At 37.6% G+C, this 18,902-nt stretch overlaps 1 protein-coding gene and 1 pseudogene across 1 annotated transcript; both read right to left on the reverse strand.

The window, feature by feature from the left end:
- Window positions 1-219: 219 nt before the first annotated feature.
- On the reverse strand, window positions 220-3,037 carry LOC140954517 (uncharacterized). The gene is made up of 2 exons (XM_073404383.1): window positions 502-3,037; window positions 220-389 (listed from the first exon to the last, which is right to left on the reverse strand). The coding sequence occupies exons 1-2, from the start codon at window positions 3,019-3,021 to the stop codon at window positions 372-374; spliced, it is 2,538 nt and encodes an 845-aa protein (XP_073260484.1). The 5' UTR covers window positions 3,022-3,037; the 3' UTR covers window positions 220-371.
- A 2,756-nt stretch (window positions 3,038-5,793) lies between these two features.
- Window positions 5,794-18,690, reverse strand: LOC140954572 (uncharacterized; annotated as a pseudogene).
- Window positions 18,691-18,902: the final 212 nt, after the last annotated feature.

Genomic DNA, 18,902 nt, shown 5'->3' on the forward strand with positions numbered 1-18,902 from the left:
TTTTTTTTTTTAAGAACAACAAAGAAAATTAAAATAAGAAAACCAAAATTCTCTCAATACCCCCACACTTAAAACACAACATTGTCCTCAATGTTGAAATAAAAGCAAAGGAACATAAGAGAATGACAAAGATAAAGTAAAATACGAAAAATAAAAGATAAGGAAAAAGAAAGCAAATCTGATTTTTTTTCTTTTTGTGCTGGGTTGCCTCCCAGTAAGCGCTTTTGTTTTATGTCATTGGCTCGACATATTGCATGCTCATTCTTCATAGATTGGTTCAATTAACTCTACAGAAGCGGTGAGTTCTGTCGTCCAACCTTCATAGAAAGGTTTCAAACGATGCCCATTGACTTTGAGTATGTTGTTCGTTTCTAAACTTGTAATTTCAACTGCACCATAAGGAAAAACATTAGAAACAACAAATGGTCCAATCCAACGAGAGCTTAACTTTCCAGGAAAAAGTTTCAAACGCGAATGATAAAGAAGGACTTTGTCTCCAACATGAAACTCCTTTCTTGTAAGCATTCGGTCATGAAGATTCTTAGTCTTTTCTTTGTAAATCCTTGCATTCTCGTAAGCATCATTTTGAATCTCTTCCACCGTAATTCCAATCTTTTTAGGCACCAAAAGGATAGGCGCCACCCATTCACTATCCGTGATGGGGTAAATGACTCCTGCATCATGAAGGACAATTTGCAAAGCTTGCAAATCCAATGTTGATTCATGCATGTTTTGGGGAACACATATATGCCTTTCCATCTCTTCTATCTTGGTAAAATCATAGTCATTGCTCAAAGCCATGCTTAATCCATACTCATCATCAAAATCACAAACTGGCTGCACACACTTATCAACTTGGTCATAACATGTGATAGAATAAACATTGCTATAAGGATATGTCATTGCATCATGAAAATTAAATTCAATTTTTTCATCTCCTACCTCCATAGACAAGGTATCCTTACCACAATCAATCTTTGTGTTGGCAGTTTTCAAGAATGGTCTCCCAAACAATATAGGAGTGCTGGTTGATGAATCACAAGAATCATGTTCCATATCAAGAATATAAAAGTCACATGGAATAACCAAACTATCAATCTTGACTAGGACATCTTCTATCACACCAAGTGGGTAAACAAAACTACGATCCGCAAGTTGCATTACAATACTAGTTTTATTCAAAGGCTCTAGACTAAGAGAATCATAAACATGTTTAGGCATAACACTAATGGATGCACCTAAATCGCATAAAGCTCTTTTAAAACTAGCATTACCAATAACACATGGGATAGTAAACGCACCTGGGTCTTTTTGTTTCAAAGGCAGATTCTTTTGAACAACAGCAGATACAACTTCACCCATACTTACCGTTTCATGACCTTTCAGTTTGAAAGCTCTCTTGGTAGTACACAACTCCTTCAAGAATTTGGCATACTTGGGAATTTGCTTGATAGCATCAAGCAAAGGAATGTTGAGTTCTACTTTCTTAAAAACCTCTAGAATCTCTTTTTCCTTGTCCTCTTTCTTTGACCTAGAAGAACTCACAGGAAAGGGTGGAATTGTTTTAAAACTGGAATTCATTGAGTGAGGAGTTACCTTTGGAGTGTTGGTCTTTGTTTCAGTTTGTGGAGGAGAAGGATGATGTATCTTCTTTGTACTCAATTCAGTTTCTATCTCTTCTTCTTCCTCCATCTCAATTTGTTTTGACCTTTTCTCTTCAATTTCTTTCCCACTTCGCAACATGATCGCACTAACATGCTCTATTGGATTCAATGCTTGGGAGGGCAATTTTCCATTCATTTGTGCTTCCAATTTTCCCACACTTGAAGCTACTTGCCCCATTTGCTTTTCCAAGTTGTGAATACTTGACCTTGTTTCCTGTTGAAAAGACATGACATTTTGTTGCAAGGTAACAGTATTAGAAGCCAAAGTTTTCATCATCTCACGAAGATCATCATTGGATGACGACCCCATAACATTGGAGTTTATGAATGGAGGGGGTTGTCTTGCTTGATAATTCTGTTGGGGCTGAAATCCATTGGGATGGAATTGTCGGCCTTGATTGCCTTGTTGAGGTTGGTTCCCATACCGTAGGTTAGGATGATCTCTCCATCCAGGATTGTACGTGTGGGAAAAAGGATCATACTTACGCTGAGGTTGTCCATTAAATGCTCCATCAACTGCATGAGCTTGTTCAATGTAATCTTCTTGCATTGTTGGGCACATATCTGAAGCATGTCCTTGTGAGGAGCATATGCTACAAACTTTCACCTGCTGCACATTTCCACAAGCCAAAGAACGCACAAGAGAAGTAAGATCATTAACTTTATTTTCAAGGTTAGAAATACTTACCTCATTTACTCGTTTGTTGGAGAAGTCTCCACGAGTGCCAAATTGTTTCGAGTTGGCTGCCATGTTTGAGATCAATTGGCGTGCAGCCTCAGGTGTCTTATCTACCAATGCGCCTCCACTTGCAGCATCAATGATACTACGGTCAGTAGGCATCAATCCTTCATAGAAATATTGAATGAGCAGCTGATCGGGTATTTGATGATGAGGGCATTGAATGCATAGTTGCTCAAATCTTTCCCAATACTCAGAGAGAGTCTCTCCATGAGATTGCCGAATCCCACATATTTCTTTCCTTATGTTGGCAACTCGAGATGCTGGGAAATACTTCTCAAGAAAAATCTTCTTCATGGCATTCCAAGTTCCAATAGATCCTGGGAGAATAGAGAAAAGCCATGCCTTTGCTGCCCCTTTTAAAGAGAAAGGGAAAGCTTTCAACTTAACTTGTTCTTCATCAACTCCATTCGGTTTCATGCCAACACAAACCATATGGAACTCCTTGAGATGAGTATGAGGATCTTCTCCTGCAAGACCATTAAATGTTGGTAACAAATGTATAAAACCAGATTTGAGCTCAAAGTTTACATTATTGTCAATGTTTATGCACAATGGTTGATTTTCCACGTTAGGAGCAGCAAGCTCCTTGAGTGTTTGTTGTCGTGCAATCGCCATGGTGTTGAGGTGAACTTCCTTTCTTAACCTGCGTAAAGTACTTTCTATTTCAAGATCAACCTGCACTAGACTCTGTTAGTAGAACGGGTTACTGGCATCAATCGCTAAGAAAACTCAAAAGAAAGCAACCACACGAGAGAAAAAAAAAAAAAATTATAATTATATGAAAATCCTATAATAAAAAAACTAAAACTACCTAAAAACCTTAGAAAACAGTGGAATTTGGCCTCGATAGGGTGGGGCTAGTGGTATACCACTAGTCTTGTTCGGAACGTCGTTTCACTTCAGAAAATGAAGGTTAGAAACCTAATTCCACAAACAATTCTGTCTTCAACAGTACCGCTGCGGCAAGTGAACAGTAACACCGCAAGCAAAAATTCTGTTTTTGTTTTTTTTTTTTTTTTTTTTTTCAGAAATGTAAATAACAATCACAGAAACTAAAAATAACAGTACAAGCACAAGAATCAACTAAAATTACCTCCCCGGCAACGGCGCCAAAATTTGTTGCGATGTCGCGGTCGCACAAATTAATTACCCTAGCTTAAAACACACAAGATAGTATAGAGCAAGCAAGGGGTCGATCCCACGAGGAAGTTTGAAGTTAGATTTTTATGTTGTACGTTATGTAATTGGGGGGGATTGATTTGAAATGATTTAAACTATGGCAGAAATTAAACTAGCAAACAAAATCAATTGAAACTGAAATATATCAAGAAAACAAACCTTGGTTGCAAGCACACATCCACCAACGGAAATTAGAACCGATCCTTGAAACGAAACTCCAGTTTATATCATGAATTTTATCTTTTCTTAATATTGGTTAATTAACGGATCCGCCGTATAACTATCCCTAACCAACAAACAATCACAGTGTCCGCACTAATGATTTAATCCAATGGCAGCCTTAAGATCCAGATAAATTCATAATCTTAACAACCAAGTTGTCAATTTGTGTTGCTATGATCGAATGTTCTCCCTAAGTTTAATAACGTAGTTCCGCTACAATTATCAAGCTTAGTTGCTTCACAAGTTTATATACCACAACTCCGGTTTTGATATCAAACTTAGCAATAGATTGTTCACAATAATAACTTAGAGTCCGCTCTAGCAATCATCAACAACAATCATAGGAAATATGCATAGGAAAACAAACATACTCATTCATAACATAAACTGAAAATAAAAGGAAGAATAAATCTCACAGTTCTTGAAATCCGAAGGTTTGTTGTGTCCTTGCAACCAAGAAAACGAGCTTAGCCTTGCATATCTATTGAACAACTACTCCTAAAGATGAAAGAATACATAATTTCTGATTTGTAGAGAGGAGAGTTTGTGTTTCTTCCTTTCTTCTTCTTTTTTTTTTCTTCTTGCTACCTCCTTCTACTTCTTCTTCCTCTTGCTACCTCCTTCTACTCACCCTCTATTTATACACAAATTGTAAGTAAGAAAATCAAAGTTCAAGTGTGAACATCAATAGATGGTGGTAGTGTGAAGGCGGCTGGCGGCTGGTGGCTGCTGTCTTGAGGTTGGTGGCTGCCATGAGGTTGGTGGCTGCCATGAGGTTGGTGGCTGCCTTCCTTAACCTTCTAGAATATTTACTAGAGGAGCTAAATTGCTGGTCGGTTTGGATGCTTCTAGATGAAATTTGGATTCGTTTCTTCACGCAACCTGCTTGCTGGCAGAATTCAGCTGTCATCTTTGAAAAATCATATATCCCTCATATGACATCGTTTTTGGCTGAAATTTGGAGCGTTTATAGATCTTTGAGTAAGGAATCCAACAAAATTGAGTTTGCATCAATTGGACTTCTGAAGCTCCAGATATTGAATTTTGAATGGGCAAAGGTCAACATTGGCAGACTGCGAGATTTGACTTTGAAGGATGTGATTTCCATGATCTTTCTCTTTTTATTTTTCTTGCATTACATTTCCAAAAAGGTATGGATGTTAGCTTTTTAATGCCACTGGAATCACTTCATTTCGATCTCTGGAACTCACGCTCTGCACAAAATACCGACTGAACGTCAAATCTGCCAATTACCTCCAATTTACTCCTTTTTGCATATTTCATCCAAAAATGCCTTCAAAACATAAAACAAAGAATATCAAGGCATTTTATATAAATAACATATGCAAAACACTAGTTAAATGCGGGTGAAACTATCGAATAATATGGTTACATCACCTTCATCATCAGAGTTTAAGATGTATGCGAGGTATCCCATACATCCCTTTCTTAAAAGTTGTTGGGTTGTTACCACCGATATTAAAGCATTCAGTTTGAGAACTCTCTCTCCTTCAAAAATCATTTTCTCGCCCTTAGGTGTTTGGAAAGTAACAATTTTAGCATAACAATCTATTAGTGCCTTGTATTTACTCAACCAATTCATGCCTAGTATTATGTCAAAATCATGCAGCTATAAGGGAATCAAGTCTACCTCTGTTTCATACCCAGATAAACTAAGCCCCACATCCACATATACAATATTTGTTTCAACCATGTTTCCCATTGGAGTTCCAATTACAAATCCCTTCTCTACTATTTCTACTTCCTTTCTCAATTTAGCGACAATTCTCTTAGCAATGAATAAGTGGGTGGCACCCGGATCAAACAACACATGCACATTAAAATCATTCAATAGTAGTGTACCTGCCACCACATCCGATGCAGCCCTGGCCTCCTCCTGTGTCAGGTGGAAGACCCTCCCCGGGGTCCGATCATTTTGTGCCCTCGGCTTCCCTCGACTGGAGTTTGCCCCTGATTGAGAAGATCTCACTGGCCTATTAACAATGACTGACTGTTGGTGGCTCTGACTTGGCTGTCTATAGCTCTGCACTTGTCCGGTGTTCCATTTGGGGCAGTCCCTCTTGTAATGACCTCTACCACCACAGAAATGACACCCTTGACTAAGATACTGGCAGTTCCTCCACCTATGACCCTCTCCTCTGCACACAAAACATCGCCCAGGGGAAACTGAGCAGTCCCCAGGGTGTTTTTGTCCACACTTTACACAAAAAGGATAGTCCACACTCTCAAGTGCGATTGAGCGGTCACCGGCCCCAGTAGAAGAGTTTGCCCTCAAGTGCGACTGTCCAACCATCACTCTCCCACTTGACTGCTGGTGAGGCGGTAATATCAAACTCCCCTTTTTTCCGTACTGCTCAAACACTCCACTTTTTCCTTTCTTCGGGTGTGACGGTCTGCCGCTGAAATAATCCCCATCTCTCTTTTTGCTTATACCCTGATACCCACCTTGGCTTTCTCCAATACACGCCTCCAAAGCTTGTGCAGCCTCAATCAACTCCCTCACTGATTTAAATAGCAAAGCAATCAATCCTTGTCTCAAATCTTGTCGTAAACCATCTCTCAACTTTTCAATCATATGTTCCTATGTCGGCACAAAATGTGGGGCGAACAAAGAGAGGTCATGGAATCTCCTTTCATACTCCAATACTGACATATCACCCTGTCTTAATGCCAAGAACTCTTGTTCCTTCACCTTGCGATGATACTTGGAATAAAACTGATTCTCAAACTCTATCTTGAAGTCACTCCAAGTTAGTGTCTCAGTCGCACGCCTCAGCTGAACCGTTTCCCACCATGTCATGGCCCTATCATACAGTAACTGGGTTGCACAATTTACCTTCAAACCCTCGGGTATGCTTATTTGAATCATTGTCTTCTCTACCTTCCTGATCCATCTTCCAGCTATCTCTGCATCTTGCTCCCCTATATACGGTTCACAACCCATTTCCCTCATACTTTTGACTAGTCGCACCAGTGGCACCACATTATCCATGGTCATGCTAGTCATAGGGGCTGCTGGTGGAATCTGCGTGGTGGGAGTTGTTTGTGCCGCTGAACTAGCCATGCCTTCCATCACTGCTTTAACTATTTGTACAAGGAGTCCCGCATCTACATATTGTGGGGGCACCTCGGTTGGAACAGTAGATGGTCGTGCTTCTGATCTTTCTCGCTGCTTAGTGGCGACTAGGGGTGTTCTCTCTGTCTGATTAGGCCTCGAGCCTTCCCCCGCCACCGTATCTCCCCCCTGAAAGGTTTCAGGTGGTATTATCGGAGCATGAGATGCTGTATCTTCCAAGGGATCTTCGTCTTGCCAACCTTGGGTACCTCGGTTCATGCCCCTCCTTTCTAAGGAGGGCGGCTCAGTTCGTGTCCCTTGTCGGGTGCGTACCATCCTGAAATTCATCACAACAACACATTTATTAATGATCCTCAGGATCCATACCAAGTGCTCTGATACCAACTGTAACAACCCGGCTTTCCAAGCCCAAAACACAGTAATTTTTTTTTTTATATGCATTCAATCCACATGGTGCCGGCAATCAATGAATCTAAATCCTCACATCATCAAAATACAATCCATACAATCAACATTTCATTTCAAAGTGAATCTTACACAAACACGTAATATTAAGGTTGCTTGATTTGAAGTTCATATTAAAAATATATACACAGACATGAGTTTGCAGTCTTATCCTACTAATAGTCATCACAATTTTAAACAAAAAGGATCTAATAAAAGTTATACATTCAGTACATTGATCCATACAAAATACATTGTGATTTAAAATACATCTACATAATTCCTTGCAAAAGTAGGTTCCCGTGTATCGAGTTTCCTAGACATCTCGTTGGTGTGAAGTCCCTGCAGCAGTACAAACATTTAAGAGAATGCAAATACTTAATAATAATAAGAATGGTAACTAACGGTTTGGCAATTAAATAAAGCATTAGCAATTATAATTTCTTCATGTATTTGCTATAACAACTAGTAGTACATATAGATACACAAGTTTTCGGATGCCATTCGCCAAAACTAGTCATTCATTTGTCCCGGCCATCCATCCGGATTCCATGGCGAAAGCTGCGTCCCTGCCGATCCCAAAATCGGCAACAGAAACTGCATTGTTGCCGATCAAGGAATCGGCAGCGAAACCTGTGTCGCTGCCGATTTCTGTATCGGCAGCGAAGAGTGTGTCGCTGCTGATCCAGAATCGGCAGTGGAAACTGCGTCGTTGCCAATCCAGAATCGGCAGCGGAATCATTCCTTTATCCCGGCCATCCGTTTGGATGCCATTAGCCAAAGCTAATCACTCCTTCATCCCGACCATCCATTTGGATGCCATTAGCCGAAGCTAATCACTCTTTGTCCCCGCCATCCATTCGGATGCCATTAGCCGAAGCTAATCACTCATTTGTCCCGGTTTAATCAACATTTAAGCGTTCGACAATTTAATATCGGTTCTAACAATACGGTAGTACTCAAGCTAAAATATTTCAAGATTCAACGTATGAAAAAGAAAGGTGCAAGTCACCTACCTGCTCCACCTGTGGGTCGTTCCTGTCTTGATGATGGTCCAATCCCGACCGCACCACCTAAGACATCAATGGTCACAAATCAGCACAGTTGTATTTATTTTACTTTTGATTCATATCCATCATCACACTTATTTCAAGAGTTCATATGTTCACATTCAAGTGTTCCATATTTTACACCATCATATCATGAAATTGTTACTAGCATTTAAGTCATTCCTGCCTAGGAGGCTTATTGTAGAAATCGGCAGCGAGAACTGGTTCGCTGCGGGCTGCCTAATTTGGCAGCGAGAACTGGTTCGCTGCGGGCTGCCAGTTCGGCAGCGACACCTGTTTCGCTGCCGGCAGCGAAAACTGCATCGCTGTTGGTGCCATAATTTCGCTGCACAATGCACAACTCGGCAGCGAATATCAATTCGCTGCAGGAAGTTCAGTTTCGGCAGCGAAACAGAATTTCACTGCGCAACACACAAATCGGCAGCGAATATCGATTCGCTGCAGGAGGTTCGGTTGCGGCAGCGAAACCGAATTTCGCTGGGCAACACACAAATCGGCAGCGAATATCAATTCGCTGCAGGAGGTTCGGTTGCGGTAGCGAAACAGAATTTCGCTGCGCAACACACAAATAGGCAGCGAATATCGATTCCCTGCAGGAGGTTCGGTTGCGGCAGCGAAACCAAATTTCGCTGCGCAACACAGAAATCAGCAGCGAATATCGATTCGTTGCAGGAGGTTCCGTTGCAGCAGCGAAACAGAATTTCACTGCGCCAAACACAAATCGGAACCATCAATTTCAGCACATAGTTCTTCAACAAAATTCCAGCAACAACATCACAGCAAAACACATTGATTTCAGCAACAATGATCATAGCAGAACACATTAAATTTCAGCAGCAACATCACAGCACAACACATTAATTCCAGCAACAATCATCACAGCAGAACACATTAATTCCAGCAGCAACATCACAATAGAAAACATTAAATTTCAGCAACAACATCACAGCAAAACACATTGATTTTAGCAACAATCATCACACCAAAACACATTAATTCCAGCAGCAACATCACAGCAGAACACATTAAATTTCAGCAGAACACACACACACATGCATTCTGGCCTACCCCATAGTTAAAGCCAGCCCTCTACCATGATTTGTTAGATGTTCTGAAATTGACTTTATTTCACTTCTGTTTGCTAGTTCTTCTAGTTAATTTCAGTTTCCTTCATAGCTGGTTTAGGTCTTAGATTAATTTTTCTTAGGGTTTTTCTTCTTCATTTTCGTTTCTGATTTTAAGGGGAAGAGGAAGGGAGTTTCATGACCCATACCTTCTGAATTTAACTAAGTTTGAGGAAGGTTTGACACTATTCTTTTCTCTTCAGCTGCTGGTTCTCCTCCTTCTTCTTCCTCTCACGTTTTCCAGCTCTCTTTTTCCTCTCCTCTATACAGCTGCCCACTCCTCTCTCAAGGTCTCATCTCTCCCTCACAAGTTCACAAGGCAATCTCTATTGGTTTGATTCACGTTTCTGTTGTGAAAGGGGAAGGGAAGAAGGGCATGCAGCTGCTGGTTTGGGAAGAAGATGGATTATTCTCTCTCCCCTCTTTGTATTTATACTACCCATCAAATGAAATGGGTTGTTTGGGGGTTGGTTTAGGTGTGTTCTTATCCTTGTTTGGTTTATCTAAAACCAGTTTTACCCCTCCCTCCCAGCTCTGCGTCACTGTTGATTGAGAAATCGGCAGCGAAAACTGCATCGCTGCCAATTTCTGCTTCGACAGCGAAAACAGCGTCGCTGCCGATCCAGAAATCGGCAGCAGAAACTGCGTCGCTGCCGATCAAGAAATGGGCAGCGAAAAACTGTGTCGTTGCCCATTTCTGTATCGATAGTGAAGGCTGCGTCGCTGCCAAATCCAGAATCGGCAGCGAAGACTGCGTCGCTGCCGATTTCCGCATTGGCAGCGAAGACTACATTCATCATCATCTGTCTCTCTCTCTCTCTCTAAATATGTATTTATATATATATATATATATATATATATATATATATATATATATATATATATATATATATATTTCTTTGGGTGTTTACATGAATGGTCTATTTTTGTGTTGTACTAAATGCTAAATTGTTATGGAATGTTTGTTGGTGTATTACAAAGGATAGAATATCTTGTTATAGTGATTACATGAACTGCCTTTGGAATGATTGACGGGTTAATAATTAGCTTTAGCTAATGGCATCCTAAGTGGATGGTCGGGACTCACAAATGGCATCCTAAGTGGATGACCGAGACTTACAAATGATTAGCTTCGACTAATAGCATCCTGTGTGGATGACCGGGACTGACAAATTATTAGCTTCAGCTAATGGCATCCAAATGAATGACCAGGAAAAATGATTGATTAGCTTCGGCTAATGACATCTGAATAGATAATCGGGATAAATGATTGATTAGCTCCATTGATTAGTCTTTAAAAATGCATTTTTATCAAGGTTTTATATCATCATTTTGCACTTGAAGTATCAATAACTCTTTAACTAAAGCATGTTTTATAATAACATATCTAATAATATAAGATACCTTTAATTTATGGTAAATGCTCATATTAAATGCAGGCCTATCACATAAATGAAAGGATTGATTTATGAGTTTAAGTACTGAAATTGAAAGGACAAAGAGAGGGCCAAACTTAGAAAAGAGATGTTGGTGCAGTCCAAACTGGAACACTGTTCGGTAATTGGGTCATATCTGGAGCTGTAGATCTCAGATTTAGGTCTACTTTATATGGATGGAAATATAAGAGATAGGCCTACAACTTTCTTGTGGAGTCCTGGAGACCAAAAAATATATTAATTCCATATAGTTTAGCCTTGAAATAGTTGGGTCATTACACTGTTGGCCATCTATTTTTTAGGAGAGCACAAGTTATTCTCTCTTCTTCGCTGTATTTATACCCCTCTTAAATGTGGAAGGGTGTTTGGAAGGCTGGTTACCCTTGTTCTTATCCCTATTTGGTTCATCCTAAGGCTAGTTAAATCCTTCATAGTTCCCATTTAGAGTACCCTAGTTATGCTCCCTCACATTTCCCCTTAGAACAGGTGGATCCATACCCCTCAATTCTTTTTTAACATGGGTCTTCCCAAGACTAAATTTTCTTTAGGTTTTTCATGGGTGTTACAAAAAATTTTGTCGGGCGTTACACGTTATCGCCTCAGAAATCATCAACGAAACTACTTCCACAACTGACGTATGGATTTGTTAGTGTACACACATCCCCTACTGACTCAGAAATTGTCAACAAAAACTAAGTCATTATCGACTCAGAAATCATCAACGAAACTGCTTCCACAGTTGACACATGGATTCATTAGCACATATAAATGAAACTACTTCCACAACTGACATGTAGATTTGTTAGTGCACAAACTCTCACATTGTTATCACTTGATCCTGCTCATATACTCATTTAACAAGTATTCTTAAACCTTTATTTTCACACACACACTTTAACATATGATTGTGGGTTGCACATTGGATTATTACATTATTTATGTTCTTTTGTTAAAGGTAATAACTAAGGGAAAGGGAAAGTATATAATTTGAAAAAAAATTTGATAATATTGATGATAATAAAAACGTAGATAAGTTTGGTTTGGTAGTCTCCCTAACCTAAGCAATTAAGCCCGAAGGGGTGTTTTAACACCTAATACCCTAAAGTCAACTAACTTGGGAGCTATTGGCCCAAAGCTTGTTACATGGGTTAAGGAGAAAAGCTTAAGGGAATCAAACAGTGCACTATCTACGTATCAGTATATATAACCCGAGTTACTAAGCTCGTAGGGGTGTCTCAACACTTAATGCCCTAAGACCAACTGGTCTGGGAGTCATTAGCGGAAAACTCGTTACATGGGTTAAAGATGCATTGTGTTATATGTGTATATAAAGAAAAAAAAAGAAAAAAAAAAAAAAAAATAAATAAAAAAATAAATAATAATCCCAACCCAAGGAAGTTAACCTTAACATTAGAACATAATATTGTTTTCTTCCAACAAAAGCCCTATCATCTATATTTTCATACATTAAGCACATAAAAAGAAGGTTTATTAATATATTGTTTAAGATATATGAAGCAGGAATATAAATTTCACGAGTTTGTTTATCTGGATAGATTAATGGAAGTTGAATGATGAATGTCTTGCTTTGTGGAACTTGCAAATTGTTTTTCTATTTTAACGTTTTGATTACTAGGGACTAATAATAAGCTGATTGGGAGAATACTAAAGAGGAATTTAAGATGTAAGATTAATGTGAGGATTAAACAATAATAAAAAAAACAAATATGAAGGTTAGAGGATCCACTAATGGTACTTCAAACAATATAGTATAAACTCTTATTACTCAATTCGAAACCACACACAAAGGAGGTTCCATGAATGGCTATTCATCTGGCACCCTCCAACCAGCTTATTACTAGTCCCTAGTAATCAAAACGGTAAAATAGAAAAAATAATTTTCAAGTTCCACAAAGCAAGGCATTCATCATTCAACTTCCATTAATCTATCAAAATAAACAAACTCTCATTAAATTTATATATTCCTGCTTCATATATCTTAAACAAGATATTAATAAACCTTCGTTTTATGTGCTCAATGTATGAAAACATAGATGATGGGGCTTTTGTTGGAAGAAAACAATATTATGTTCTAATGTTAAGGTTAACTTCCTTGGGTTGGGATTATTATTATTTTTTTGTTTTTCTTTCTTTTTTGTTATTTATATACACATACAACATAATGCATCTTTAACCCATGTAACAAGTTTTCGGCTAATGACTCCCAGACCAGTTGGTCTTAGGGCATTAGGTGTTGAGACACCCCTATGAGCTCAGTAACTCGGGTTGCAGATATTGATACGTAAATAGTGCAATGTTTGATTCCCTTAAGCTTTTCTCCTTAACCCATGTAACAAGCTTTGGGCCAATAGCTTCCAAGTCAGTTGACTTTAAGGTATTAGGTGTTAAAACACCCCTTCATGCTTAAATGCTTAAGTTAAGGAGGCTATGAAACCAAACTTATCTACGTTTTTATTATCATCAATATTATCATATTTTTTTCCAAATTATATACTATCCCTATCCCTTAGTTGTTATCTTTAACAAAAGAGCATAAATAATGTAATAATCTAATGTGTAACCCACAATCATATGTTAAAGTGTGTGTGTGAAAATGAAAGAATTGGAGGACTCACCTAATAATTAGACATTTGCTTCAATTAGCCAGCGAATATCTTCAGGAATTCCATGATTCATTAACAACCTCAATCTTGCACATCTAGCACGATAAAATTTTGTAATCGCATTTGGAGGTAAAGCAGGAAAATACCTTTTCAATTTTTCAAGAGTGGTGTCCATTTTCAAATGAGAATTGAGGAAAAGATTCAAAGAAGGCAGAAAGAGCAGAGAATTGTAGAAATATATACAAATATCAGCTATTATGGGAAACTGAAAGAACCGACTTAAGTCACAGAGTACTGTTATCCGTCATTTGACCGAGGTGAGAGAAAGACTTGCAAAACAAAAGTTACACCAAAACAAAAAACAAAACAATGTGACAAAAAGAATCAATCTTTATATACAGGATCACTCAATTCAATAGAGTCATTTTCAACCGAAAAAATTATCAAAATAAACTTTCAAACGATGCCCATTTACCTTGAAAACATTGTCATTCCTTGGATTCTCGATATCATAGGCCCCATATGGATACACATGTTTCACAATAAAAGGATCACTCCATCTTGATGTTAGTTTTCCAGGAAATAAATGAAGTCAAGAATTATAAAGCAAGACTTTTTGACCAACTTTTGAATGTTTTTCTGAGTATTTTCTTGTCATGAAACTCTTTGATTCTTGCTTTATGAATTCTTGAATTGTCATATGCATCATTTCTTATTTCCTCAAGCTCATTTATTTGTAATTTTCACAGCTAACTAGTATCATTAAGGTTTGAATTAAAAGCTTTAATAGCCCAATAAGCTTTATGTTCAATTTCCATAGGCAAGTGACAAGGTTTTCCATAGACTAGTCTATAAGGTGACATACCTAATGATGTTTTATAAGCAGTTCGATAAGCCCAAAGTGCATCATTAAGTCTTAAAGACCAGTCTTTCCTATTAGGGTTCACTGTTTTCTCTAAGATCTGTTTGATCTCCCTATTAGCAAGCTTTACTTGTCCAATTGTTTGAGGGTGATAAGGGGTGGCAACTTTGTGTGTGATTTCATATTTCTTCATTAAAGAATCAAATGGCTTGTTGCAGAAATGTGTTCCACCATCACTTATTATGGCTCAAGGGATTCCAAATCGACTTAAAATGTTTTCTTTATAAAACTTTATCACTGTTTTGTGATCATTGTTTCGACTTGGAATTGCCTCTATCCATTTTGAAACATAATTTATTACGACTAATATGTACAAGAAACCAATGATGGAGGAAATGGACCCATGAAATCTATACCCCAACAGTCAAAGATCTCAATGACAAGAATAGGATTTAAAGGCATCATGTGATGTTTTGAAATAGATCCCAACTTTTGACAATTTTCACAAGTTTTGCAGAATGCATGTGAGTCTTTGAACATTGTGGGCCAGTAAAATCCACTTTGTAAGATTTTTATAGTTGTCTTTTTTGACAAGAAATGACCCCCACATGCCTCAGAATGACAAAATTTAATGACACTACTTACCTCATTGTCAGGAATGAATCTTCAAAATATTTGATCAAGACAATATTTGAATAAATAAGGGTCATCCCAATAAAAGTTCTTCACTTCGTTCAAGAACTTTCTTTTTTCTTGGGTACTCAATGAGCTGGCAATTATCTTGAAACAAGAAAATTAACAATATTAGCAAACCAAGGCATTGTAGAAACAGAAAGTAAAGATTCATCGGGAAAGTAGTCATTGATTGGTGTGATGTCAGATTTCGAATCTGTTGTCAATCTTGACAAATGATCTGCGACAACATTTTCGGTGCCTTTCTTGTCTTTGATTGTGATATCAAATTCTTGAAGTAACAAAATTCACCGCACCAATCTAGCCTTAGAATCTTTCTTAGAAAGAAGATATTTCAATGCTGCATGATCACTAAAAACAACAACAGGTGAGCCAACAAGATAAGACCTGAATTTATCACATGCAAATACGATTGCAAGTAATTCTTTTTTAGTGGTGGTGTAATTCATTTGAGCACTATTTAAAGTTTTACTTGCATAGTAAATCACATAAGGTTTCTTATCTTTTCTTTGTCCTAAGACAGCACCCATGACATAATCACTAGCGTCACACATTATTTCAAAAGGTATTGACCAATCAAGAGGTTGAATGACAGGAGTAGAAGTAAGCAAGCTTTTAAGTTTAACAAAGGCTTTTTCACATTGTTCAGTCCATTCAAAAACATTTTCCTTTGTTAGAAGGTTACATAATAGTTTAGATATCACACTAAAATCTTTGATGAACCTTCTATAAAAACCAGCATGTCCTAAGAATGATCTAACATTTTTAACAGATTTTGGTGCTGGTAAGTTGGCAATTAACTCAATTTTAGATTTTTCAACCTCAATTCCTTTTGATGAAATAATGTGACCAAGTACAATGTCGTTTGTTATCTTAAAGTGAAATTTTTCCCAATTCAGTACAAGATTGTTCTCTTCACACTTGTTCAAAACCTTTTCCAAGTTAGTTAAACAATCATCAAATGAATCACCAAAAACAGAAAAATCATCCATAAAAATCTCAAGGAAACGTTCAACCATATCACTGAATATGCTAAGCATGCATCTTTGAAACGTGGCTGGTGCATTACATAATCCAAAAGGCATCCTTTGATATACAAAAGTACCTAATGGACATGTGAAAGTAGTCTTCTCTTGATCTTCCAATACAATTTCAATTTGATTGTAACCTGAATAGCCATCTAGGAAACAATAAAATTCATGATCTGTAACTCTTTCTAGGATTTGATCCATGAAAGGTAAAGGGAAATGATCTTTTCTAGTCATTGAATTAAGTTTCCTATAGTCAATGCACATGCGCCAACCAGTAATAGTCCGAGTTGGAATTAGCTCATTTTTCTCATTTGTTATCACAGTGACTCCAGACCTTTTGGGTATAACTTCAGTAGGATTTACCCATTTGCTGTCAAAAATAGGATAAATGATTCCATTATCTAGAAACTTAATGACTTCATTTTTCACTACTTCTTTCATATTAGGATTAAGCCTTTGTTGCATTTCTCTAGAGGGTTTGACATTTTCCTCCAAATAAATCTTGTGTGTGCAAATCAAAGGACTTATTCCTTTTATGTCAGCTATGGTCCATCCTAATGCATTTTTGTGCATTTTCAGAGTTTGTAATAACTTACCTTCTAAATATGCACTAAGTTTTGAAGAGATTATTACTGGAAAAGTTTTATTTTCTCCCAAAAATGAGTATTTGAGATTGAATGGTAACGACTTCAACCCAGGTTTTGGTGGTTGAACACTTGAAGGTATGGACTCAATTGATTGTGGTGGCAATTCTTCAATTTGTTGTCTCCAATTCTTTGACTTTGATTCTTCTTAAAAATAGACCATTTGCAAATCATTAGGTTCATCAATCTCAATTTCAGTAGAAGTGGTTTGAAATTGATCATGAACTAATTTTTCAATAAAGTCCACTTCCTGTAAATCATTATCATCTCCAGGTTGCTTGCAAATGTTGAAAATATTCATCTCCAATGTCATGTTTCCAAATGATAGCTTCATTAGTCCATTCCTACAATTAATCAATGCATTAGAAGTTGCAAGAAATGGACGTCCTAAAATAATAGGAATTGAATTACATGCTTCAACAGGTTGTGTATCCAAGACAACAAAATCTACAGGGTAAATGAATTTAGCAACTTGTACTAACACATCCTCAACTATTCCTCTAGGCACTTTTACAGATCTATCAGCAAGTAAAAGAGTTACACAATTTGGTTTTAACTCACCTAGATTGAGACTTTGAAAAACCGAATATGGAAGTAAATTCACACTAGCTCCAAGATCAAGTAAAGCTCTTTCAATTTTATGTTCTCCAATAAAGCAAGAAATTGTAGGACAACCAGGGTCTTTATATTTCAAAGCATTATTGTTATGAAGAATAGCACTTACTTGTTCGGCTAAAAATGCTTTGTTTTTCACATTCAGTTTTCTCTTCACACTACACAAATCTTTCAAAAATTTAGCATAGGAAGGTACATGTTTAATAGCATCCAACAAAGGTATATTGATCCTTACTTGTTTGAAAGTTTTAAGGATTTCAGAATTGTGATTGACTTTCCTTCGTTTGGTCATGGCATGAGGAAATGGAAGTGTTGGCGGAGAATCAATCTTTTCTTTACAATTTTCATATTCAACCCCTTCCTTACCCTCAAAGATTGACTCATCATCTTTCTCACAAGGTTCAAGAGTGGGTTTTTCAATAACCTTACCACTGCGGATAGTGATGACTGATTTGACTTGATCCATGTGTTGGCTTCCGGAACTACTTGCATTTGCATTGTATTGCCCTTTTGGATTTTGATGTGGTTGAGATGGAAACTTACCTTTCTCTTGGAAACTGAGAGCAGATGTTAACTTTGCAAGAGTATCTTTAAAGTCTTTCATGCCTTGAGAAAGTTGAGTTTTGATTACCTCTTGCTTTTCAATAAATGCATGCAATGTTTCCTCAAGATTTCTTCTAGGAGGTGGAGCATAAGGAGGTGGAGCATAAGGAGGTGCATATCCATGAGAATTTTGAAAATTATGGTGTGCTTAAAACGGTGGCTGTGAAGTTTGTGCATTATTATTATCACTCTTCTAACTGAAATTTGGGTGATTTCTCCAACCATGTTTGTATGGTTGCGAGTATGGATTGTGATAGGGCATTTGGAAACTGGTTAAAGCATGGGCTTGTTCATGGAGACATTCCTTGAAAGAAGGCAAAGTTGGACAGTCATTGGTTGCATGTTCATTTGTTTCACAGATTTGACACACGATGTCTTGAATAGATTTTAATTGACCACTCTTTTACAATTATAGTGCCTTGACTTTTCTAGCTAAAGATCCAAACTTGGCTTGGAGGTCATGATCTTCTCTAAGGTTATACATACCTCCACTAGATGTATGAGATTGGGTTTTACTTGGTGCCTCATATGTGCCTGTAGTGTCCCAATTTTGCGCATTTTCAGTTAGCAAGTCTAGGTACTCCATTGCTTCATTAGGGTCTTTATCTTTAAAAGTTCCATTGCACATCAATTCAACCATTTGCCTATCTTTAGGTGTTAACCCTTCATAAAATTGTGAAACCAATCTCTATGTTTCAAAACCATGATGAGGACAAGTATTAAGCAAGTCTCGATACCTATCCCAACATTGGTAAAATGTTTCACCTGGTTTTTGAGTGAAAGTGGTGATTTGTCTTTTGAAAGAGTTGGTTATATGAGATGGAAAAAATTTCTTTAAAAATTGTTGTTACA

The sequence above is a fragment of the Populus alba genome, chromosome 14, assembly GCF_005239225.2.
Source record: "Populus alba chromosome 14, ASM523922v2, whole genome shotgun sequence".
NCBI lineage: Eukaryota > Viridiplantae > Streptophyta > Magnoliopsida > Malpighiales > Salicaceae > Populus > Populus alba.